Source organism: Eurytemora carolleeae, unplaced genomic scaffold (genome assembly GCF_000591075.1).
Source record: "Eurytemora carolleeae unplaced genomic scaffold, Eaff_2.0 scaffold701, whole genome shotgun sequence".
In the NCBI taxonomy this organism is placed as follows: Eukaryota; Metazoa; Arthropoda; class Copepoda; order Calanoida; family Temoridae; genus Eurytemora; species Eurytemora carolleeae.
Window position 1 is genome coordinate 42,887 of NW_019396597.1, and position 26,192 is coordinate 69,078.

General features: G+C 32.1%; 2 protein-coding genes and 1 pseudogene across 5 annotated transcripts; 1 reads left to right on the forward strand and 2 right to left on the reverse strand.

Moving 5' to 3' along the window:
* Nucleotides 1–1,732: 1,732 nt before the first annotated feature.
* On the forward strand, nucleotides 1,733–15,079 carry LOC111706084 (serine/threonine-protein kinase PAK 2). 4 transcript variants are annotated; one of them, XM_023478847.1, is made up of 25 exons: nucleotides 1,733–1,813; nucleotides 4,234–4,312; nucleotides 4,405–4,473; nucleotides 5,149–5,246; nucleotides 5,324–5,357; nucleotides 7,176–7,255; nucleotides 7,325–7,420; nucleotides 7,574–7,672; nucleotides 7,998–8,098; nucleotides 8,228–8,284; nucleotides 8,343–8,389; nucleotides 8,452–8,513; nucleotides 8,573–8,645; nucleotides 8,877–8,942; nucleotides 9,052–9,117; nucleotides 9,390–9,482; nucleotides 9,666–9,737; nucleotides 9,987–10,035; nucleotides 10,400–10,507; nucleotides 10,715–10,768; nucleotides 10,871–10,917; nucleotides 11,916–11,951; nucleotides 12,221–12,280; nucleotides 14,715–14,821; nucleotides 14,964–15,079. In XM_023478847.1, exons 1-25 carry the CDS (start codon nucleotides 1,800–1,802, stop codon nucleotides 15,052–15,054), a joined length of 1,758 nt encoding a protein of 585 aa, XP_023334615.1. In that variant the 5' UTR covers nucleotides 1,733–1,799; the 3' UTR covers nucleotides 15,055–15,079. The 4 variants fall into 4 exon arrangements, with proteins under 4 accessions (XP_023334615.1, XP_023334616.1, XP_023334617.1 ...); XM_023478848.1 differs by having other exon boundaries at nucleotides 7,197–7,255; XM_023478849.1 differs by having other exon boundaries at nucleotides 7,209–7,255.
* LOC111706090 (uncharacterized) lies at nucleotides 5,862–6,017 on the reverse strand (annotated as a pseudogene).
* A 1,959-nt stretch (nucleotides 15,080–17,038) lies between the features above and the next one.
* LOC111706085 (uncharacterized) lies at nucleotides 17,039–26,168 on the reverse strand. The gene is made up of 11 exons (XM_023478851.1): nucleotides 25,962–26,168; nucleotides 24,577–24,639; nucleotides 23,959–24,006; nucleotides 23,634–23,693; nucleotides 22,943–23,039; nucleotides 22,252–22,478; nucleotides 21,230–21,302; nucleotides 19,763–19,845; nucleotides 18,804–18,910; nucleotides 17,732–17,779; nucleotides 17,039–17,148 (listed from the first exon to the last, which is right to left on the reverse strand). The coding sequence occupies exons 2-11, from the start codon at nucleotides 24,597–24,599 to the stop codon at nucleotides 17,102–17,104; spliced, it is 813 nt and encodes a 270-aa protein (XP_023334619.1). The 5' UTR covers nucleotides 24,600–24,639; nucleotides 25,962–26,168; the 3' UTR covers nucleotides 17,039–17,101.
* Nucleotides 26,169–26,192: the final 24 nt, after the last annotated feature.

The window sequence follows — 26,192 nt, forward strand, 5'->3', positions numbered from 1 at the left end:
TATGCGGCCCGGACGAGGAAATAGTGGTGGCTCATGGCCGTCTGCCTTCCCTCACTCCATAGGGTATCTCTACTGCAAAAGGAATGCTTGATTAATCACTGGTGCTTCAGGCTTCTCAATTACTCTTATTAAATGGAAAGCATGGTTGATTTCCAGGCTTGATGGCAGGCTGCCGCAAGACTTATCTAGCTATAGAGGATAGACAAGCATTTATTTCAAGGGTTAATGTCAGATTAAGACAAGAATTCTCTTGGTATAAAGGATAGACAAGAATAGTCGATTCTCAGACTTGATATCAGGTTGCAGCAAGAATTCTCTAGATAGAAAGGATAGACAAGAATAGTTCATTCTCAGACTTGAGATCAGGTTGCAGCAAGAATTAACTAGATATAAAGGATAGACAAGAATAGTTGATTTCCAGTCATTGATATCAGGTTGCGGCAAGAATTCTCTATAAATAAGTGATAGACAAGAATAGTTGATATCAGGGTACGGCAAGAACTTTAGGTCTGCAATATGAGAAGAAGAAGTTTTTTGCAGACATAAATTATAATAAATTCAACAGACATGTCGATATTTGTAGTTTTTTCAGCTTTCCTTTTTAATTCCTTGATACAAGTAGAATCTAGATAATCCTAAATACATGTATATCCTTCCTTTATACTGTTGATCCTCCTTGATTAGCTTTCCTTGTTACATTTAGATACTCTTTAATTCATGTAGGTACTTCTTGATTATCCTTCCTTGATACATGTAGATACTTCTTGACTATTCCTTCCTTAATACATGTAGATACTTCTTGATTGTTTCCCTTGATACATGTATATACTTCTTGATTGTTTCCTTGATACATGTAGATACTTCTTGATTGTTTCCCTTGATACATGTATATACTTCTTGACTATTCTTTTCTTAATACATGTATATACTTCTTGATTGTTTCCCTTGATACATGTAGATACTACTTGATTTTCCATCCTTGATACTTCTTGATTATCTTTCCTTGATCCATGGAGATACTTCTTGATTATCTTTCCTTGATACATGTATATACGTCTTGATTATCTTTCCTTGATACATGTATATACGTCTTGATTATCTTTCCTTGATACATGTATATACTTCTGATTATCTTTCCTTTATACTGTTGACCCTCGTTGTATTGCGGTAGCATAATGTTCCATCTTCATTATTCTATCATCTGAGTATCTGCATTAGTACACCAAGATATCTTCATATTTTCACTCTAGTACCTCTACTGCATGTATCAGGGATCAAGAAAAGATAAATATACCTAAATAAATAATCCAAAAATCATATTTTTACTCTAAAAAAATAAAAAAATAATAACATTATCTTTTTTTCAAAATGAATGTGATCCATGCTAGGATAGTAAACATGAAGAAAAAATTGTTGGAACAATTAGCTAATATATAAATTTAGAACAAATGTAAAACGCAATACAAAAATGGCAATTTACTCAATCATTAATAATACACTAAAAAAATATCTTATTTTGAAGCAGAGAGGAGGTAATTGATTAAAAGAAAATACAAACCCTGGAACTGGAAGTGAAGAACAATCAGTTAGAATGAAGAACAAAATAATCAAGAAAGAATAAATAAAGATACGATTTGAATTTACAAACAGCTAAAGTAAGTATAAAGGACAGTAGGACAGCCCCTGGAATGTTTATCAAGAATGCAGTATATTCCTGTTGATAAGAATAGAAGCCCTTGCTGCTTTCTAATATTCAGTTTGATTGGCATATCTCAATATAATATAACCACGCATAAATCATGGAACTATTCAGGAACATAAAATATTTAGAATTCAGAGTCACAGATGTTAAAGTGGTGTTGTATGCATATTTGTGAAGTTTCGTGATACCTAAATAATTAATTTAAAAGTAACATTAGAATTACATTTCTATATTTATTGTGTAATATAAGAAATCCCGTGCACTGTTAATAATATAGATAGATTTTTTCTCTTGTTTCATGATGCTATAGTTTTTGCTCTCACACTCTCATTTTTGACCCTATATCACCATACAACTCAAGGATTGTAAGGCAAGGAAAGCTATTTCAGAAGTGTACACATCTTTTGTACTACAGTGTACTGTCTCTGGGCGGTAATGTAAACACAAGACAGATGTCGAAGCCTGAAATGGGATCCATCTTTCACATAAAAAATCGATGAAATATTCTGGTCAAAGGAAACTATTATGTGAATTATCAAAATTTTCAAAATTTAATGCTTTTAACCTCCTCGGATACTAAACGAAACACTGATGCATCTATTCTTGTTTACAAATTCCGCCAAAAGAGAACTGGTTTCAATACGTACACAGAGTATAACATTCTTGATACACCTATGATCAATTATCATGTGTTGCACCTCCCGTCCATATCTTTACTGTTAGACCCTTTTCTTCAGACTATGCATCACATAAATGAAGCCTGCAGCTTAATAAAGTCGAAACAATTTTAAAGACAGGGTTTCCTTAGAAATGTCCCAATCCTTGGGCTTTGATTTTAAGGCTTACTTGTGCTTTTCTATACATTTTAGCACTATAAAGCACTTATTGTTAGCTTCGGTTTTTAGGATGTTATTGGCAAAGTTCTCACCATTTTTTTCTTGAGGGCATGATATATTTAAATCACAGTGAAATTTTCCAGGAAAAGGTTCCAGAAAAATCTTAAACTTATGTAAAATATAAAACCAGTAAGTGATACTATTGTTGTATATGATAAAAGTAAACTGAAGGATATATATTTTGGACTGAAATCAACAACTCATACTAATGATATTTCTAGAGTATGAAATTATAATTTATTAACTTATAAATACAAACCAATACTATACGATCAAATAAGCAATCGAAGCAAGGATCAATTTAGATTGAAAACAGCTTTATTCCACTCCCACTGCTTTCTGAAAGGGTTGATCAACAACTGCCTCATCAGCAAGCATTCTTTTGACCTGCCATCTCCTGCCGGGGATCCATCCCTAGCCTCCTTGGCTCAGCGGGTCAACGCCCCTTCCACCACGCTACTCTGAGATAAGGGATAGCATCAGGTAGAAGCTAATCCCAGATTTTGGCGTGGCTTGGTCTATCTATAACTACAAATTTAGCATCATTATAATAATAACTGAATATATACAGATTGGGTTTATATCCCTTTGAGCAGTAGATTGCTGAAAAATCAAAAACGATCATAGCTCTGCTATACTATCTACAATCTACATAATAATAGAATGTGCGCCTGATTTAGCTGTAGTTAAAGTAATACTACTGTGAATTATCATAAAATATAAATCTTGACTTCCATTTTTCAAAATAATTTTGTCTACAGAAAACTGACATATATAGCAATCCTTTAGTCTATTTGATGTTGTTAGAAAGCAAATAGGTTAAATATTAACTTATAAAATCACTATTAAATTGGTCTGTATCCAGTGTAGTATATGCGCTATGTAATCGCTGTGTCTCATGTTCATTGAACTATTTAAAGTCATAACTTAAGTCTAAAAGTTTTCTGGTTCTCACTCTATTTATAAAAGGTTTAAACCTGGTTTAAAAATTTGTATGGGAAAAATATCAAAATTTATTATTATTTTAAATTTAAAGCCTAGTTTTTATGAACTCTTATTTTTATGGTTCAATTCATACTATCCTGATCAAATACAGAGGGGGTAGTGGGCCTAACCTATCTGATGACTCTCTTGAAAATTAAAAACTAGATTGTCAAAAAATATTGCAGTGAGTGAAATAAAAACTGTAAAGTAGTCATGATGAACTATAGTGTGAACATATAATTATAGAACTAAAATGCTTATTTAATGTATGTCAACTAATAGGTTTGAAATGATTTAACATTACATTGTGTTAAAATTTCCAGCTTACAAAATGGAAACAGGAAATTTTATGGTTTATGTTATTTTTGGATTACATCATGTAAACCTTAAACATTCCTGTTTCCATTTGATCCGGAATTATCCCGGAATTTCTGTTTACACAACAATTTCCGGATCATTCCATTTCCAAAATGGAAACCCTGTTCAGGCCCCACCGCCCTGATGGGGTTAAAGATTTCAATATAGCATTGTAAACACTGTCTGTATTGTATGCTCTAGTGTCATTGGATCTGTCATAATTTTCTCTAAAAATATTGGTTCATAATAACTGTTTGTGACTTAATTGGCCCTAAAAATATTTTGCCTCTGTAGAAATCTTGGATACACTAAGCGTCCTTCCAAAAGTTCTATGGAAATTGGGTCTCCATTTCTTGTCACACATAACTTTAAGGTTAGCATACTAAAATAATTTCTGTCTGAAAATTTCTTAAAATCTTTTATAGCATGGATTCTTAGCATAAAATAAGCTTTTTTTTTATTCAGGTCTCCAAGCAAAAAGATGGCACTTATGAGGGATTACCAGAGGGATGGGCTGAAAAACTAAACGCCATGGTAAATATCCATTCAATAAGCACACACATTACAAAATTACTTACAATACAGTACCGGACATTTGAATTGGAAAGGATTAATTATCACCCAATCATAATGAAAATAATATCACAGTGACTCAAGCATGTCAGGACTACTTGGTTAACAAATTATTGGATTTGGTCAATCTTGCTCAGAATGACAGCTTATTGTCTTTATTAATCCTTGTGTCTCTCTTAAAAACCAGCCAATGGTTTAATACTTTTAGATCAAGTTTTACTATAAAAGTGTTAAGGAATGGCACAGAAAATTCAAAATAAATTTTAGACAGCTGTCAATCTCAGTTTTTGTGAGCCATCAAGAACAACTTCTATTGTTAATGTGAGTACAAGGTCATTAAGAGACCATCATGTACCCGCCAATTCAAAAGTCATGTATTGTACAGCATGTTGTACATGTATGGAAGATGTGTACTGCTTGAAACAAACTCTTTCATTATAAAATCAGGGCCTAGATGTAACAGAAGAAGTGGTTGAACTGTGTAGGTTTAAAATTTAACCATTTCATTCAACCTGCCCTGGTGCACAAAAGAACTGGCTAAACCAGTACCTGGGTTAACTACTTCTGATTTTTACTGAATACATGCCCAGATTGAAAAAATAAAAGCACATTCTAGCAAGATCTAATTTTTGTCAGATCCAAGAAGATTTAAGTAATGGTGATACAAAAGCAGTTGAAGCAGGAAATCAAGTTATGGAGTTCTTTAAAAACTTCAGCAGAGATTTTCTGGAAAGGTTATAATATTCTAAATAAATTCTGTTTGAAAACCCAGTGGCAAAGTAAATTTATTTTTTAATTGATTAATTTTCAGGTCTCAAGAGTTTCTATCTGAACACAAATCAAAGGTTATATTTCATTTTATTTTGTTTCATAACATTGTGTTTAGGGTTCCCCAAAATGGAAAAATCATAGGCCGAATATTCTACATTGCGTACCCGGGTTGACCAAGGTCGCAAATTTTAGAGACTATTTGTGACTAGTAGTCAGTATTATTTAAGCGCCTTGAGACACTTATCATTCATCAAGAGGATCACGACTAAATACAACTGAAAAGCCCATTTTTAGTCAGTGCTCAGAACGGAAAAGGTGTGGGGTTACAAGTTCAATATCCCAACAGGGGGTCTCGCTATATTTGTCCGTATGTGTGTGTCTGTGTGCCCAGCTGTGGCATTTACAGCTACCATGGAAGGCAGCTGGCGCAGCTGGCAATGCGTCCAACCCCCGCCTAATTAGGCAACTAAAAATAGGATTGCCCGCCTAATTAGGAAACTGAAAATAGGACTAAATATGTGCCTAAAATATTGTTTATAAGCTCTCTCAGGTCAGGGGCGTTCACAAGGTACCCCCCAACCATAAAAATCCTGTCTATGCTCAGATTAAAAAAGTAACTTAATCATTCTCTGAACAGACCATGTGTCTCATCATCATGGCTGAGTAAGATTTCAAGTTTCAGACAGGAAACTTGTCAATCATGCTACAGAAATGATCCTGTGAAGTATATTCATAATTAACAACAACTTGCTCTGAGCATTTAAAGATTCAACCCCCCTCCCAAGTCTGTGAGTATATTCACATAAGATGCAATTGAAAAAAATATTAAACAGATAATTAAGTTTATTAAAGCTTTATGTAAATTAGAAAATATTATGAAGAAAAATTTGTAAAAACTTAAATACATTCATACATACATAGATTTTAAACTAGCACTACTAGAGCCATCTAGTGGCATCTAATGTAGTTTCATTCAAATGAAAGTATTTTCACACCTCACTACGTTCGGTGTGAAAATATTTACGCACCGTTGGTGAAATACAAAATTTGGTAAATAGGGATATGTGATATTCTTCCGGCCATATACTTAACTTCTACCCCCCCCCCCTCCCCAACCAAAAAAAAGGGATTATCAATGTTTTGGACAAAAATTTTAAACTTTTTATTTTTTTGTATTTTATAAGACTTGAAAAAAATAAAATGTGATTTTGAAAAATTTTAAAATATTTTTGTTACATTAAATTTTTGATAAACTTTTATAAAATTTTGTTTAACAACAAAAAATAATTTTAAGTTGCATTTAGTCAAAATAATTCACAATCGAAACAGCTTAAACTACATCAGGCTAATTTTGCCTAAAAAACTGCCTAAACAAGATCCGCCTCTAACAGCTTATATGACATGGAGGGAGGAGAGGGGGAGAAGACAGGGAAGGGGAGGTCTCTGATAATTTTAACATCTGGTTGAGATTATAGATTCACAACATAGATAGAAAGATAAGACAATGACAGGAAGATAGTAACACATTCTTTACCTCTCTTTCTTAGGACACTCCCCCCATAAACCCAAACTTAAAACTGTGGGAAAAAAAAATATCTCAAATAGGCATATTTTTAGTCTCATTCTAGCTTGTTTTCTGAATGACCCCATGCTGGGGATCATCTCCGCTCTCTGAAATTTGCTACATTAAACAAAAGAGTGCCTAAGTTAGTCGCAAGGACTGTCCTAGTCTCCTTTTTAGTCCCGGATGGTCCACTCGGGTAGAAAATATTTGCCAAAAAATTAGGCAGAAAAATTTCAGAAATCAGAATAGCTTGCACATATTTCACGTGCACATATTTGTCTTAAAAAATGGAACTGAAAACATTGTGTGAAATTTTTTTTCAAATTAGATGCAACATCCATTTTTAAAGAATAATATGAAGGATTTGAACATCAATGAAGGAGGATTTCTGACTCTGGATGATGAAAGGTGAGTTTAAAAAGCAGAAATCTTTTTCATATATATTATAAGCATAAATTGAATTAGATAATATGATAGATATGAAAAGAGTAGGAACCCAACATTAAACTCTTCAAACTATGGTCTCTACACCAAAAAGCAGAAAAAGCGTACAAATTCAGATTCATTAAACAGGTCGATTTAATTACCTTTGATTTACACCTTTAGAATGCAATGGAAATTATGCAATTTGCATCAACCTTTGACAAAATTCATAATAAAAATTTAAAACTTTGGATTACTATTTTCTCAATCTCGTGCTTTAGGGATTTGATTCTATTTATCTAGTGATGATTTATGTACTCCATCAGTCACCAATACATACTTCAAAATGCTCTCAGTGGATGGTGGAAACTTACAAAGATGTAAATCAGAATCATCACTAAGGTGATAATGCAAAGCCAGGGGTGTATATTTCCCTGAATTTGTTTTGGAAGAATAAAAAAGCATAAAAAATTCAAAAGACAAAGTTGATAATACAGTTAATCAACATGGAGTTTTTCAATTGATTAGAAAACCAAGAAAAATTTATTTCAATCAACTTTTTCAGCAAGATAACTTTTTAATTCAAATATGCCTGCATTTTTTAAAATAGTTTTTATTTTTAAAAATTTCTAAATTTTAGGATTTTAGTTTTTTTAAAAGTATTTTTTAGGGAGTCAAGTAATTTAAAAACAAACATAATGTGCTGAATGCAACCCTGTTATTTCAGAAAACAGGAAGCTGAAGCAGATACTTCTAATAATCATGATCTCAACACTGAGGCATTGGATCTAAATAGATTGCTTTCTAGAGACTCATCTTCAAACCAAGGTTAAACATTTTAATCAAATGAACAAACCAAATCAGTTTAGTGCAACTTTATGAAATAAAATACATTTGATTGCTATCATTTATCATAATCACTAGAGGCGGTTTAAACTAACCATTTCAAAATTTCAGGAGTAGCTAAACCTGACATACCACCAAGACCTGATCATATTTCTTTAAAAAACAAGGGTAAGGATCCGTGGAATCTACAAAATTAAAAAAACTATTTGACAAATTTGTTTTTAAGGAATACTGAACACTCAAGGGGTAACCAGAGCAAAACCTCAACAAAAGGTTTAACCTTTGAATTCATTTAATGATAACATTTTTAAAGTCTTAATAAAAAATTATTTTAGGCTCTGTTGAGGGTGCAAAAAGAAGATTCAGCATATCATTTGAGAGCCATCTCTAAACTAAAGTATAATGCAAAAAAAGATCATCAAATTGATTGAAAATTAATTATATTTCATTTATTAGTGATATGGAAATTATGAATGCTTTCCGAGAAATGTGCAGCAAGGAATCTATTAAGTTTGTGTATGAATTCAAGGTTTGAGTTAATAATAACTTTCCACACTTAAAATTTATAATGCACCTCCTTGTAGGTGCTTTTGCATCTCATCTAACTTAGCCTGAATTCCTCTATTAGTTAAAAGCCTGAATTCCTCTATTAGTTAAAGCTGTGAAGAATGCAAAATCATTAAAAATTTTGAAATTTACGACTGATCATTCTAGAACAGAAAATTTTAAAAAGGATATTATTAAAATGTCTAACATTTAGTATGAGCTCGGAGAAGGAGCAAGTGGAAAGGTTATGTTAGCTATGCATAAACGTACAGGAAAAGAGGTTTACAAAATTCATTAAATTTATCAATTAATCATTATGATTCAATAATAATTATTATGTTATTTTTATATTGGTATTGACAACAAATCTTAATGAAATATATGTTAAGGTAGCAGTAAAAGCAATAGACATCACTGACCAAGAGAGAAAAGACCATTTACTCATGGAAATAAAGGTTTGATTAATTTTTTAGTCACTCAAACTATTTCTTTAAATCAAAAACTTTATTTAATGATAAAATGTTTGTTCTTAAGTTAAAATAATGTATCTGGTAAAAAGATATAGTTTTGGAGATAAATATAGAAATCAAAATATTTTTTTTTTAATTAAAATTTTTGAAGTTTTTAAGTTATCTTTTTTACCATCAGGAGTTTTTGACTTTCAAAATTTTAAACAAGATTACAGAGGATGTCACACACTGAATCTGACTAAATTTGAACTGTTTAGGTATTGAGAGAGCTTGAACATCCAAACCTTGTAAACTATGAAGAACTGTTCCTGGAGAGAAACTATCTAATGCTGGTTATGGAATTAGTTTCAGTAAGTCAATTGAACATTCTAAATTACCAAAACTCATAATAAGGGAAGTGACAAGAAAGCACACTGAATTCTAGGTTCAGTTAAAGGCACACAGAAGACTGAATAAATGCAAAGATAAGTACATAACTTAAGACAAGTACTGTAAACAACTGAAGAAATTCTCACTAAACAAACATTACTTAGGGGGGAGCTCTGACTGATGTAGTTCTTTACACTATACTATCAGAACCTCAAATTGCTGCAGTTACTAGAGAGGTATTGCTTTATATAAAAGAGTGATACGGTAAGAGTAAAGATTAACTTTATGGTAATATAAATAAACTTCTGAGGAAAGTATTCATAAATCTAAAAAACTAGCATGTTAAAGTACCATTTTTCTTACTTCCTCCAAAACTTCATAATAACAAGATAAATTCTAAATTAAACATTAAAAGATTATAAAATACACAGCCTTGCAATTATTAGAATAAAAACTTGCAAGGCTGTCTAACATTATAATCTAAGGTCGTCAGAGGAATAGAGTTTCTGCATAAAAATGAAATTATTCATAGAGGTAATAAAACAGATAAATTTATTGCTTTGCAAAAAAGTCAAAACCAGGCATATGAAAATTGTCTAGAATAGAGCTTGGCTTCAACCTTTCTTTTCCAATTTACTTTATAATCTATATCATATATAAATATATAGTAGTACTCTCTGAATATATAATATATATCATATATATATATATATATATAGTAGTACTCTCTGAATATATAATATATATCATATATATATATATATATAGTAGTACTCTCTGAATATATAATATATATAATATATATATATATAAAGAAGTGCTCTCTGTATGTCTGTTTGTTTAAATGTTTGATCTTAACAGATAATAATAATCCTGTAGCTTAATCTAAATATTGTAGATATCAAATCAGACAACATCCTTCTGGGAGTGGATGGACATGTTAAACTGACAGATTTTGGATTTGCGGCAAATGTTGCAGGGAATAGGACTAGAAAAACATTTGCAGGTCAGAAAATGTGTTTCAAGTCCATCAGAGAAGGACAGATTAAAACCGCATCTTATAACCATGAATTAACAAAAATTAGCTGTAAGGCAAATTTTCAGAATAAAATGTTTTGATTTGTATTCAAATTAACACAATTTCAGTAATTTTCAATTACACTTAGACTTGAACATTGTACAAGGCAGATTAACCTTGCAAATTTTTTACTAGGAACTCCATATTGGATGGCTCCAGAAGTTATTGGAAACCAACATTATGGAAAAGGGAACATTTGGTTCATGAAAATATTTTTCCAAATTACACAATATACATTTTTTCATTTTAATGGCAACATGGAAAATATGTAGGAACCAAAAAATAAATAAGGCGTTGATATCTGGTCCATTGGAATCCTTGCAATTGAAATGCATGAGGTGAGAAAACCTATCTCAGGATGGAAAACAATACTAACCTATACTTCTCTAGTATATATTCAAAACTATTATTATTTACTTTTTATAAATACATTTTGAGAAAGTTTGTGGCTCTGCGATTTTATGCCTTGAAATTATCTTTCCATTTTATATAACTCCTCCAAACTTCACTAACTTTACTTAGCCAAACCAAACATATTTTAACCCTTTCTCTGCTGGGGTACTTGAAAACCAGGATATGCTGGGGGGGGGGGTCAATTTGCCCCCCCCTATAAATCCCATGTTTGATGTCCAAATATGACAAATGATACATCATTGGAAAGCTCTTGTGCTCTACTTTTAGAATCTGCAAAAAATTTGCAAATTTGCAAAAATTGAATTTTTTATCGCGAAATGTTTGCAAAAAAAAATTAGTCCAAAAAATGAAAAATTATACATTTTTGAAAAGCCCTTGACCATGCGATTTTAAATATGCAAACATTTTTGCAAAATTTTGATTTTTAATCAAGCAAAACTAAAAAATTTCCTTTGTCAGGTTGTTTGCGATCTTTTTTTTTCGCAAAACTTGTGCAATTCGTTTCCTTATGTCAAAGGTTTTCCAAAAAGCTAAATTGTATCAAAATCTGACAAGTGGAAGTGGGTCAAAACAAAGATTTAGTTTGTTACAGGAAAAAGCAGTCATTCAGGCTGTGTGCCTGAGGACTCAGGCAGTTAGTATTAAAGCCCGGTTTTAGGGGCTTTGGGTATGTAGGAAAAGTCAGAAAATTTCAACAGCCTCAAACCAATACTTTTTAAGTTATGTAAAAACTACGAGGGGGGGGGTCAAATTGAGCCCCCCCCCCCCAGCAGGAATAGGGTTAAGATCTATCACATGCGCTGGCCAGAAAGTATGTAGGTTTCCTCTTACTAAATTCAGTTGTTTCTTGATATCCAGTTATACTTTTAATGCTTTTTAATTTCAATATCAACTTCACTCTTTATCTACAGAAATATTTTAGGGTAAACCTCCTTTTTTTGATGAGACCCCTACACAGGTATTAGAGTTCTACTTATGAATTAAGAACTTCAAGGAATATCTAAAGTAAAATTAACTTGAATATAGTTACAGCTCTTTTAAATTGGAAAAGGGTGTTGCCTTTAATGATATTTTTAAGACAGGTTAAAACTTCAGTTTATATTTGCAGTTTCAATGTCATTAGGGTAACCTATACTATGTATATATAGTATATACTTAGGAATTTAAATTTCACATTGAAATTTATCATTGGACATATTAGACCCTACATTTAAGATGTTTTGATAGGCCATGTACTTCATCAGAACAAGAGGAAGACCAGCGATGAACCATATGAACATATCTAAGGTAATTCTTTGAAGACAAGTTCCAAGCTAAAACAGCATAAAGATTTTATTTCAACAATGTGAGGAATAATGTTAGGCAAAATCACATTATAGCTACGGCAGAATATTACTAATCACAACATACAGAGCGTCCCATACTAATTTTATTGTCGCCAAGTTTTAGTGCCAAATAAACACAAAACTCAAAGAACCTAGCCTTTTGCGCAAAAAATTTTATGCATTAGCATTATTTAATGTTTCAAAATGATCCTCCACTTATCAATCAGAGCCCTATCTGGAAGGGCCCTGCTCCACAGATGACAAAAAGAGACAACTCTGCATTCTGGATACAGTAGTGCACACTTAATGCGATACTCTCTAAGGAATTCCACTGGACTGGGAAACAGTATATGTGGAGAAATGAAGTATTTTTTAATAAAACATTCCTGATACGTCACTCCTACAAACCCTTGTCTTCATCTCCACACTCCTCTACCTACAGGGTGGCCAAAACTTTTTTGAAACAATCCGTACAAAAATCCGTTCATTTACAGAAAAAATCCGTACAATTTTCGAAAAAAAAATCCGTACAATCCCTATATTTTTTTTTAAAAATCCGTACAATTTTCGAAAAAATCCCTGCAATCCGTGCATTTAAGAAAAATAAAACCATTTTTGAAAATATTATTCCATTTAAAATCCATTTATCTTTGCAACCTGAAATCAAAGCCTAATTAGTAATTAATCTGGCAGAATTCACAGCTTATAATAACAAACATAAGGTTGCGAAGAACTAGAGAGCTAGAGAGCTAGAGAACCAGAGAACCAGAGAACCAGAGAACCAGAGAACAAGAGAACATGAGAACCAGAGAACTAGAGAACTAGAGAACTAAGAGAACTAGAGAACCAGAGAACCAGAGAACTAGAGAACAAGAGAACAAGAGAACTAGATAACAGATAACTAGAGAATTAGAGAACCAGAGAACCAGAGAACCAGAGAACTAGAGAAATAGAGAAATAGAGAACTAGAAAATAGAGAACTAGAGAACCAGAGAACCAGAGAACCAGGGAACTAGAGAACTAAACAGAATTGATTCTAATTTTTAAAACTGTTCAGATTGGAGTGAATTAGGCCATTCAACAAACAAACGATTAAGTTATAATTAGAAAAAGTGGAGTGTAGATTTAGGATCTAATATAATAAAAATTAGCGTGGTGGGAGGTAGTACATGGGTTGCACACTCAATTAAAAGAAAGTTAATATTAAACTAAAAATGAAAAGATTTACAGATAAACGGAGGAAACCTGAGAGGATGTTCTCAGATCTGATAAAGAGACGGATAGATAGATAAACAGACAGACAGATAGATAAACAGATAAATAGACAGAGAAACAGATAGACACATTGACATATAGATAAACAGAGAGACAGATAGGATATAAAAACAGATAAATAAAAAGATAGATATACTGACATGCCAATAGATATACAAATGAATAGGCAGATAGCTAGACATACAGCCAAGCATATAGCTAGACAGATAGCTAGACAGATAGCTAGACAGATAGACAGATAGCTAGACAGATAGATAAACACATTTTCAAATTAACACTATTGGAACATACCTCGAAAATTATGAAAGAATTTTGATTGTCAATTGAAACATTTATCAATCTAATATTATTTAGAATGCAGAAAATAAGTTAAACTAACTTTATTTTGACTAGAATTTTTTTTATTTTCATGAAAAATTTGCTGAAATGAGTGAAAATTAAAAAAAACCGGTGTATTTCCAGGATAAAAATCCGTACAATTTGAAAGAAAAAAATACGTACAATCCGAACAATTTTAGGGTTACAAAAAAATGCATACAATCCGTACATTTTGGCCACCCTGTACCTACCATCTAATCATCTCGTAACAGTGAAATGAGACTTGAGGACATTTCTCTGTTGGATCCTACAACAAAAATACCTTTGAGCGGGTCACTTGATTTTCCATCATTGGAATGGCAATGGTCCTTTTAAAGGAAAGTAAAAATGTGCGGTTCAAGAAAATTACTAACTTCAGAAAATTCAAGTAGACAGAATGTGCAGCGCTGAGGCTGCAATTAAAATTAAGCAAAACAAACAAAAAACGGAGAGGGGGATATCTATTCAATGAAAGGGTGATCCTGCACTGTCTTATATTGGCGCAAAGACAGCAACTCGTTAATAATCGTTCAAAAGCAGCGCCGTAAAAGGACGGGCAAAGGGAAGCAAGAAAAAGAGAACATGCAGACATGCAGACGGAGAAAGGAGAAAAAATATGAACATTTGAAAATATCAACTATGCCATGTACCATTTCATTTTATAAAAATATAAGCATAAGTTATAAAAAAACACTTGTAAAAAAGACCCATTGACAATCTAATATGATGTGGGACAACCTGTAGAAAAAGTATAACAATTTCAGAACTTCAACTCATTCCTGGATAACTGCCTAGCAAAGAATCCTAGTAACAGAGCTTCAGCAACCACTCTTCTCCAGCATGCATTCCTTCAGAATCCTGCCAAGCTCAGGTACTGCTAGAATTCCTCAAAAAAAAAAATATCATCTCATCTCATCTCATCTCAGTTATCCCATAGATGGTATGGATTTCAGCATGTTTAAACAATTTCTATGCAGTGGTATTTTTTTCTCTCTAAAAATATGCACATTTAGATCTATAATGCCTAATATCTATGCTGCCCGAAAGAAACGAAATAAGAAGGAAGAAGAGAAGAATGGATTGAGAATGGTTATGCAAATTTGAAACATGTAATACAGAAGAAAAAACACCCTTTTAATGAATATAGATGAGTTAGACCAAAAAAAACTTTAAGCATAGTTATGTTTGTTTACGGGGNATGATACAGGATGCAATTAAACTTTTAGCCAACAAACATACACTAGATCATAATCTAATGCAGGATTAGTTTTCAATATCATTTTTAACTTAAAAAATATTCTATGTTTAATTAAGGGTTGCGGGCGTAAGCACATGTAAACAAAATTACTGCATGTCAGTAAACTTGTTTCCAGTTAGTTTTCTATTATTTGCTTTGCACAAGACTGAATACAAGGTTTTGTGTCACGCCGTTGCCTTATAATTAAAAAATTAACATATGGGTGTACCCTATATATATAAACCATAGTGAGCACTTGTTATACGCGGGCTGATCTAGCTTACCATTTTTTCTTAATCTGAACTGTTCATTTGAGATGGACAATAAGAAAATATTGTTAACAGACTCATGCGTTGATTTGATAATGGCTGAGCTCTTAGACCCAATTGAGTTGTGTCCTTCTGTCCATTATTCCGTCAACCATTACATAAGAAAGCAACTAAGAAAGGTTGTTAACGATATTCAAGTTTTCAATATCTAATAAGAAGTTTAGAGTCCCAACTTATCAAATAATAATAATAATAATTTCAATATTGCTGTTGTTACAATATTAACCCTATCACGATGGGGGGAGGGGGGTCCACTCCCCGCCCTATGGTTTCTTTTGTATAACTTGAATAACGGCTGACATTAGAACGCTAAAACTTTTTTAACATACATAAAAGTTGTGAACAAATTTGCTAATTTTTTGTTATGCACAAGGTAGGGTGGAGGGAGTGGAGGACGGTCAAATGACGGGTCGGGGTTTAACAAAAGTCAAAAATGGTTAATAACTTTTTTTATTAATTACGATACAGGTCAAAGACTTATATATTTAAAAAGCCATTGAAAAATGAATATAATAACATGTTTGTTATACGTTAATATTTGTAAATAGTAAAAATAACTATTTTTGAAAATTTTTCTACATACTTTTTGAACTTTTAAAAAATCCTCCCTTGACATTTCATCCAGAGGTCTAAGTTTTTATTAACAGACCTAGAAAAGTTGTACTAAGCAGATGTATCACGCTACCCTATCTCAACTCTAAGGGCAACAATAGCCCAATCAGGATAGGGGTAATGAAGAGTCATTAGTCATAAGCTTCGACATTTAAATTGGTTCTCATCAATAAGCGGCTTACAACGCCTAAAGTTTCTAAATTCATCAGCAACATCTTAAACATTTTTCTTTCCGAAAAAACAGGCGTACTGCCTCTGAGGGGATATAAATCAGATTTAAACAGACAAGTCTTGTAAACAAAAATTTACCATTGCGAATATAAATTATTTGCCGCAAAACATTATTAAAAAAAAAAGTTCCTTCTCTCTGAGCTTTTAATGACTGAAGAGTCCTTAGCCCTCCTATCCAGAAATTCTACTATAAATAATTAAGTCAATAGATTATATGTTTAAAATCTAGATAATTTCACTAACCATGTTTAAAATCTAGATAATTTCACTAAACATGTTTAAAATCTAGATAATTTCACTAACAATGTTTAAAATCTAGATAATTTCACTAACCATGTTTAAAATCTAGATAATTTCGCTAAACATGTTTAAAATCTAGATCATTTCACTAAACATGTTTAAAATCTAGATCATTTCACTAACAATGTTTAAAATCTAGATAATTTCACTAACCATGTCTAAAATTTAGATATTTTCATTCGCCTGTCGCCATGTTTAAGTTCTAGATAAATTAACTCGCCATGTATCCAGATGATTTAATTCGTCAGGTTTAAAACCAAAAATTTCATTTGCAATGTTTATACTCATTAAATAATTTCCCTGTGCTAATCCGTTATTTCCATTATTAACATAAATACAAGACAGTCAATAATTAGAACATATATTGAGCACTCCTGTAAAGAGTGTAATAGTAAATAAATGTATTTAAATAATGCCAAGATATGTTAATATAAACCTAGTTTTAGTAGTTTTTATAAGCATCATGAATTCGACCTGCAGGTTTATAGTCTGTAACAAAACTCTCATAACTAATCAATTCTAAAAAGTGGGTTTGCTCAAGAAAGTGTTTGGTCATTGAAAGGGAGGAGAGCGGAATTTTTAACGTTAAGATTATTTCATTGTTTTTTTAACTGTTTAAAAAGGGAAAAAAAGGTAAATTTTATTTTACCAAGGGCTCCCAAGACCAATTTTGGCTAAGACCAAAACATCCAGAGCGCAGAGCGGGATGCTTTAAGACAAAATTGGTCGAGGGAACCCTTGGTGAGGTAAAATTCTAAATTTCCGAAAAAGTAGCTGTACACAATTTTATCGTCTTTTGAGATGAAAATGCGCGATTTTTTTACAGAACTTTGGAGAGCGTGTGGTTATTTTTCATAAGTGTCCCAAGGGACGTTAAATAACTTAACCTTCCTCTGTTGGGGGAACCATAGGTCCGTGATGTTGGTCAAAAGGCGGTAAAAAGCTTTATAGTACCCCCCCCCAATAATATACATTGAGAACAGAGATTAAAACGATGAAAATACTTCAGGAGAAGACGACATTTTTAATCGTATCATTTCAGGATAAAATTAAATTATGAATGCAAGTTTTCCTGAATAGTTTGAATCATATTCATCCTCAGATATATATTCACCATCACCTAGAAAATAAAATTTTACAGCCTGGAGTTTGAAAATAACTCATTTTACCGGTTGTCCATTAGAAGTGGAGGTAAGGAGTGACCAAGTGATATTCTCTTACATGAACAATATTTAGTTGTATTACAGTCAAAACATGTACCTTCCAGGGAAATCAAATATATTTAAAAACATGTACCTTCCAGGGAAATCAAATATATTTAAAGATGTGAACAAATTTGTATCGTTAAATAACATAAAAATTGTCTAAATATAAACTAACATCGTATTTATTTTTGTACCAAATAGCTAGACCTGTCACTTATTTTTGTACCAAATAGCTAGACCTGTCACTTATTTTTGTACCAAATAGCTAGACCTGTCACTTATTTTTGATACACAATACACATGGCATTTGTTCAAACTTGTAGACTCTTAATGAACTTAGCTACAAACGTCGCCAACAAAACTAGTTTTAAACAGTGCTTAGGATTCGAATCCGTTGGTTAGTCAACATGTAGCTTCCTAGAAATGATCCGCATATTTCAAAGGGGCAAAAAAACCGAAAACTGTAAAAAAAAACTTTTTGCTCATAAAACCCAAACTGTTAAAAAAACGATATATGTTATATTAAATTTCTCTTTTTCTGAATGGTTTATAAAGTTACAGCATAAAAATAAACAAAAAACAAGAAAAATTCTACTTTTGTTAAAAAAATATGTAAACCTTCAAGAAATGTTCATGGATCCGTTTTTCTGATCGGATCCAGGGTCCTGATCTTTAGGATAGGATCCAGGACCCTGATCTGCAACAAAATGTAATAGATCCTAAGAACTGCTTTCAAACTACCTATGACGGCTCATTTTTCCCTGGATTTAATATTTTAAGAAAAAGCCCATTATATGTTTCCGTGGATTCGCATATTTTAGCGGATCCGGATCCAGGAAGCCAAAATTTTGTGGATCCAACGAATCCGGGTCCTAAGCACTGCTTAATTTCTAAACATTATATGCTTCTTAGCAAATCGTAAATCATAAAAATAATTACCCTCAATAAGAACTGGTCTGAGATCTGCTCCAGGAGGTGGTGTACCCCTGTATCTAGGAGGAGATCTAGATATTACTGGATCAGGTTCATAACTTGAATCTCTTCCTCTGAATTATATATTTATAATATATCAGTTGAAACGGAACAATCTTCTTGTAATATTTTATTCATAAACAAATTGTTTCATGCTTTTATTCAATCATCAGTATGAATGGTTTGAGAATTTTTCACAGATGTTTCGCGGATTTTCAAGAGATGTTAAATTAATTTTCAAATTAATGTTACATATAGCTAAATACAATAAAACAAACATGATGTTAAAAAAATATATTTATAATATATTTATAAATAAATAATATTATTTATTATACATTAGGGATCAGTTGGGAGTCATAACTATCCACTTTTTCCTAATCTTATTTTCCACTTAGAGTGTTAAATATGAAATAAAATGGTAACTGTATTACATCATGTAATAATATTGTAATAACCCTAATAACTATTTTCGTTAATTTCTGAACAGACCTATCGGTCCATACTATTCAACTGAACTATTAAACCCAAAATATAGATCAGTTGGATATGAGCTCTGTTTTATTACGGTCAGATGTATTATTTATTGTGTATAGAGTAAAGAGTTTGAGAGCGAGTTGTATCTGGATCGATACATACTTAAGAATGCAGAGAGAGGTGTATCTGGATTGATACAGACTAAAGTATTATTGGAGCGATGCATTTTGTACCATTATAACTTCAATATTCACTGAAAAAATCAGGGGTGTATATAATGAATATTTACATGAACAAAAATAATTTACACCCCCCCCCAGACCCTCTTTAGAAAATTTGTATTTCACTAAATCTTCAAAAATATTCAAAAATCTTCGGGGGAGGGGGTGTAATTCTTGAAAATATGCACTGTACACTCCTGGAAATAACTGAAGTTGCTTTAGCTTTACCTTGATTTACTCCGTTTTCCTGAACTTTCCAATTTTCTTTTCCTACGTTCATATTTTTCTATGTCTAATGGTTTTAACCGAACCTGAGAAACAAAATGTCAATTAATAATTAACAGTTTAAGATATTGTTCATTTTCCATAAAAGAAATTACAGATATACTTTCTTGGTGGATCCAAATATCTTACAGTTTTGATATAGCAGAACTAAATTTAAAATTCGGTGATGGTGATGGACTAAACCTCTGTTGAGTAAAAAAGTAGATGTTAGTTCCACATTTACTAAAAATATATTTCGGTCTGAGTTGACCCTCGTCAGTTCTAACGGTATAATAACCATCAAAATCAATAAATAAAAAATTGTTTAAAACCACAAGAAAATTAACGAACAAAAAAGATTTTTTTAAAAATTGGTCTGTCAAATGGACATATAAGGGAAACGAAATCAGATCATGAGAAAGAAAAAAGATAATTTTCAAATATTCACTTCTTAAAAAATGTTTTAAGAAAATTATTATTGCTTGAGATTGTTTCTGTCAGGAAGATTAAAAACAAACTGTTTAGATGTATGTGTGTGTATAAAGGAGTGGTGGGGGGTCGATCTAATTAACGAACTTTAACGTAAATCAGGGGGATCCGGCTAGACATGATTGCAGCATTGTAACGACATTTTTCAGGATTCATTTGATTCATACGGGGTATGATAGTTCAGCAAGAGCGCAAATTTAATCTTTAAAATCCTCCGGGATTGTCCATTCTGGCCGAATTTTCAGGAACATTTTTTTTAATTATTCGATAACGACGATGAAAAATGTTACAAAACTTCGACAGTAAACTAATAAGTGTCTCCCTAAAGACGACATAAAAAACCGGAAGGTTTAATTAGTATTTCTTTCGTAAATACTCAATATTTCCTTAAATAATATATCGAATGACTTAGATGATTTTAATGAACAATTGTACAGCAAAAAGTAAGATGGAAACAAATTGAAATTATACATATAATTAATGGCAAGGTTCAGGAGAAGCTGTTTGTACTCTCATCAAGCTTAGAGGGAAGTTTTTTTCGAATTTTAGTTTTGGGAAAACTGAAGATTTTTATGCTTGAGTTAATCTTGATCTTTACAGGCATTTAAATTCTTTACTTTTCCAGTATTAAAACTAAATATTGGATATTCATGATTCAATCATTTTCAAACCTAAATCTCTACATCTGAAACCTCGAGTTATTTTATGTTGATGCAAATATATTCTCAATTGAACTTAAACATAATGCAAAACAGTCAAAATATCCATGGTAATTTAAAACTACAGTGTGTTAAAAAAGTAAAAAATCAAGTTTTTTTGTCTTCAGTCATTATTTTTGACCCTTTGGGGTTTTAACATTTGTGCCCCCCCCACCTCCCCCTCCCATTACAAATTCCAAGCTACGGGCCTGTAGACATCCAATGAGTATTTCACAAATCCAACCTGTTCATTTTGTGTCAGGTTCTCTAGATGATTAATCCTTTCCTCGTATTTCATCAGTTTCTTTTTCTCTCTTCTAAAAAAATATTTATTTCATTAAAAATATTTTGGAATTAGATAAGAAAAAATGACAAGCAAATGAACATAGTTGGGATGTATGAATTGAAAGAGGTGGTTGAACGAGTTACAGAAACTGAGAGGAATTGTTTTGAGGCCCTTTTTTAATCATTTAAAGGTTTTAGGCTTTTAAAGGCTTCAAAAGAATCTAAGATTCAATCAATTTTTGTTTAAAATTAGACAAGTTTGTTTTACTCAAAGCTAAAATTTTACTCGGATCAGATAATTGACCATAGCGATTTTTCAAAACTGAACAAATTTTACTAATCGTTTTGAAAAATCGTTTTGGTTAGTATCTTAAATCAGAGTAAATCTGAAATAGTGGTCAGAATATTTTGTTTTGATACAGGGAAACTTAGGATACAAAGAAAAGTATGGGTGGAAAATTTTAGGGGACACCCTAATGCCCATTGCCCATCTTAGAATGAACTTTATCATTATTATAGGACAACCCATCATTCAAGGAAATAGGGGTCGGCGCTCCTAGCCGCCGAAACGTATTCATGGGCTAACCGAACTGGTGACCCTAGGGAGAAGACTTACACTAGTAGTAGTAGTAGCAGTTTTTTTTTAGTTTTACAAGCTTTGCTCGATAAGATATCAACCCTGGAATTGGAGGGGTGTATAATTTCTAAAAAAATCGTTATGGTTGCGCAGAGCGGCAAAAAAATGCTAGGGGTTTTCCGCCGTATTGGTAAATTAAATTAATTTTCAGGATAAATCAATGATTTTGTGGGTAAAAAGTATGTAAAGAATGAAAAAATTTGCCTTTTGTTATTTCATTTTTAATTTGTCCTCCCTCCCCAGGGGGTGTAATTCTGAAAATATACACTCCTGCAACCCTGTGAACAAAAAGTGAATCTAAAAAATTTAACCCAATTTCAATGTAGCCCTTACGGCCGGCTTACCTAATTTTAGCTTCGGTTTTCTCCTTGTACTTCAACCATTCAGCCTCAAGTTCCTCCTTAGCTTTGTCCTCATCCGAATCCGGACTCATCCTCCGACTTTTATATTTACTTTTACCCTCGTCATCCGGACTGCGGGGAAATTTCCGTTTACGGATCTCCGGCGATACAGACCGGGATACCGAAACAGGTTCGTCCGTCGACGATTTCCGGCTGTGTTGTCTGAACACCTGATACAATTGACAGTTTGGATCTAATATTGAGAATGCTGTACTAACTGATGTCCTTTAATACTTAATACTTTAAAATCTACTTATTAAAGTCAAAAGTTTTCACCATCAGGTCTCAAAGATACAAAGATTGGACATTTTATTACCTTGGCAGGGCGCTTCGCGCCTCTATTCCATTAAACAATTTTAGCTATGTTTTTGCTTAGTAAGTTAGCTTTTTCACGCATCCTAAAATTCGAATTCGAATTTTTGTTCAATTTTGATGGTCCATAAACCTTTCCGATCGGTTCTGCTGTTATGGTGTTCATTGGACACAAACAAACAGACTAGTTAAGTATATATTTATTAACAGTTGAAAAATGTTTAAACCTTATCGAATATAGTTGGTCCCTGCTAGGGTTGATTATCTTCATCATGTCATGCTCTAAACCTACTGCTCTAAACCCTATCCCCCCCTCCCCTACCTTATCGAATATAGTTGGTCCCTGGTAGGGTTGATCATCTCCATCATGTACTGCTCTAAACCTCTTCTCCTTAATCCCAGACTCAGGTCCAAAATATCTGATAACAAAATATAAATGAATGTTACGAAAATTGTGATTTTTTATTCACTATTTTTTTCTGTTCAGCTCAGAACTATAATAGATAGGAAATGATTCTATTACGAGATATTTTCTCTTCACAAACTGTCGCAAATCATTTACAATAGTGTTGATTTATAATACTGATACTTAAAATGCTGAGAAGAAGAAGAATTTTCAATAAATAAATTAATTAAAATTTTTAACAGATCCTGGGTCCGAATGAGCTTTGATGAAAAAGGGGCAAAACTGAAAAATTTGACACCTGCAAATGGTTACTTTATTTTTATTATTTTTGATACTTTTAGACCTTTCCGACCTGCTGCATATATACATATATATACATATATTAACATATAAATAAACATCAATTTTTTTTAAAGTCAATGTTAATGTTAAATTTACATACTGACAACCATAAACTTAATTGAATTGTTAAAAAAATCAATAAAGCAGCTGTAAAACCACGTGCTAGTAGGTCATGTGTAGTATAGCGGACTTGGCGTAGGTCACAAGTGGAGTATAGCGGATTTGCGTAGGTCGAAAAATACACCAACATTTAAAGTACTCTGACCTGTCTGGTCTTTTTCCTCTATGAAGAATATAATCTCTTCCAAATGATCCACTGTCCACTCTGCAATACATTAGTTTATTAATCCGAATAATTTCTACCAAATAATCCAGTGTCATTGATTCAACGAGTTAATCCTAACACGTTGGTGGGNCGGCTTACACTAGAAGCGTAAATTTCTACATTTATCTAGTTTTTTTATGCATAATGTACTCAATCAATCAATCAATCAATCAATCAATCAATCAATCAATTAATCAATCAATCCGTCAGTCAGTCAACAAACCAACCAATCAACCAGCAATTCAATTTTAGATGTTGAATTTACCTTTGTTCCCGAATATACTGACTATCCCCCTCTTCAGGGCCGTAATACCTGGAATAACTGAAGTTTAGGGCCGGGAGGGGAGGGAGGAATACAAATCCTAATAGAATCTCAAGTTCTTAGATATTATTTTTGTTTTGATCCAAGTATTTATGAGAAAATCTATGGTTTTACTACTGTATATATACTTTGCGTTTCTTGTCTGTCTGCCTGTTTGTTTGCATCCAATAAATGTCAAAACAGCTGAACCGATCGAGCCAAAAGTTGAAATAGAAGATGGGCGTACGATTATTAAATTACAGATAAAAATGTAATTTTTTTAACCATCTTTCGGCGGATGAATTATTTCACAATTTATTTTTCAAGTTTGGTATCGCTGAATATTTCAACTCTGGGAAAACAAAACTATGAAATTATGTAAGGATAGTTCATCATTAATTGTGCAAGTATAAAGTAAAAAATGGAAAGAAAAAAAGGTTTTAAGCTAAATTTATTATTTATGCTCTCAAAAGCTATGAAGTGTACTGCCTTTTGGAAAAGTAAACAGTTTATTAAGTCGAAAAACGTGAGCGGGGGGGGGTCTTAAAATGTAAACTTTTGTGATACTATTGAGATATTTACCTATCTGCATAATGTTTCCTCATCCGAACCTCAATATTTCTATTTGAATATGAACCAGAATACCTTAAACATTATTAGAAACTCAATAGTAAATTGAAATATTTGAAAATGAACCAGAATACCTTAAACATTATTAGAAACTCAAGAGTAAAATGAAATATTTGAACATGAACCAGAATACCTTAAACATCATTAGAAACTCGAGTGTAAAATGAAATATTTGAATATGAACCAGAATACCTTAAAAATTATTAGAAACTCAAGAGTAAAATGAAATATTTGTACAAGAACCAGAATACCTTAAACATTATTAGAAACTGAAGAGTAAAATGAAATATTTGAATATGAACCAGAATACCTTAAAAATTATTAGAAACTTAAGATTAAATTGAAATATTTGAATATGAACCAGAATACCTTAAAAATTAGAAACTGAAGAGTAAAATGAAATATTTGAATATGAACCAGAATACCTTAAAAATTATTAGAAACTTAAGATTAAATTGAAATATTTGTATGAACCAGAATACCTTAAAAATTATTAGAAACTCAAGAGTAAATTGAAATATTTGAATTTGAACCAGAATACCTTAAACATTATTAGAAACTCAAGAGTAAAATGAAATATTTGAACGTGAACCAGAATACCTTAAACATTATTAGAAACTCAAGAGTAAATTGAAATATTTGAATATGAACCAGAATACCTTAAAAATTATTAGAAACTCAAGAGTGAAATGAAATATTTGACTCAGGCGCGCAACTAGAGGGGGGGCAGGCCCCCCCTAGCCTGATTAAGGGGGGGGCATGCCCCTCCCTGTAGAGGGGGGCAAGAAATGACGAAGTCCACCCTGTTTTGCAATTTAGCAATTCATGATTCCTGACCCAGAGGAAATTTAAGAGCTCTTTTCGTAAAATAAAAAAATATAATTGAACGTTAGATTATTGAGCTTATAGTTCAATCCATATAGCACTTAATACACCATATACACACATACAGACCCCCTTCGTCTCCGAGCCTAATATGAACCAGAATACCTTAAAAATTATTAGAAACTCAAGAGTAAATTGAAATATTTGAATATGAACCAGAATACCTTAAAAATTATTAGAAACTCAAGAGTAAAATGAAATATTTGAATATGAACCAGAATACCTGAAACATTATTAGAAACTCAAGAGTAAAATGAAATATTTGAAAATGAACCAGAATACCTTAAACATTATTAGAAACTCAAGAGTAAAATGAAATATTTGAATATAAACCAGAATACCTTCAAAATTAATAGAAACTCAAGAGAAAATTGAAATATTTGAATGGTAAAATATATTTGCGAACCAGTGTTAAAGTAATATTCAAAATCCACCAAAAGAAATGTTCTAACCTAGAATCACCATATGAGAAGTCTCCTCTAAAACCTCCCCTAAAACCGCCTCTAAAATCACTCCTAAAATCACTCCTAAATTCACTTCTATCTCCAGATCTAAAATCGTCTCTCTGATGAGGGTCCCCTTCAGAATAAGAATTTTGTTCGATTTGAATGTCTAACCGTTCGGACTCTTTCACGCCCTAAAAATTAACCAATCTTTAAAAGTTTTCAATTTTTTTATCTTTA

What these genes read in the sequence shown, in the direction of transcription:
- LOC111706084 (XM_023478847.1), top strand. An exon ending in AGCAGAGATTTTCTGGAAAG is followed by an intron (nt 5,247 to 5,323) that starts GTTATAATATTC and finishes ATTAATTTTCAG; the next exon opens with GTCTCAAGAGTTTCTATCTG. An exon ending in CTGACTCTGGATGATGAAAG is followed by an intron (nt 7,256 to 7,324) that starts GTGAGTTTAAAA and finishes ATAATATGATAG; the next exon opens with ATATGAAAAGAGTAGGAACC.
- LOC111706085 (XM_023478851.1), bottom strand. Translation starts at nt 24,599, where the DNA reads ATGAGGAAACATTATGCAGATAG. An exon ending in GACCAACTATATTCGATAAG is followed by an intron (nt 22,479 to 22,942) that starts GTAGGGGAGGGG and finishes CAATTGTATCAG; the next exon opens with GTGTTCAGACAACACAGCCG. An exon ending in GGAAAACGGAGTAAATCAAG is followed by an intron (nt 18,911 to 19,762) that starts GTAAAGCTAAAG and finishes TATATAATTCAG; the next exon opens with AGGAAGAGATTCAAGTTATG.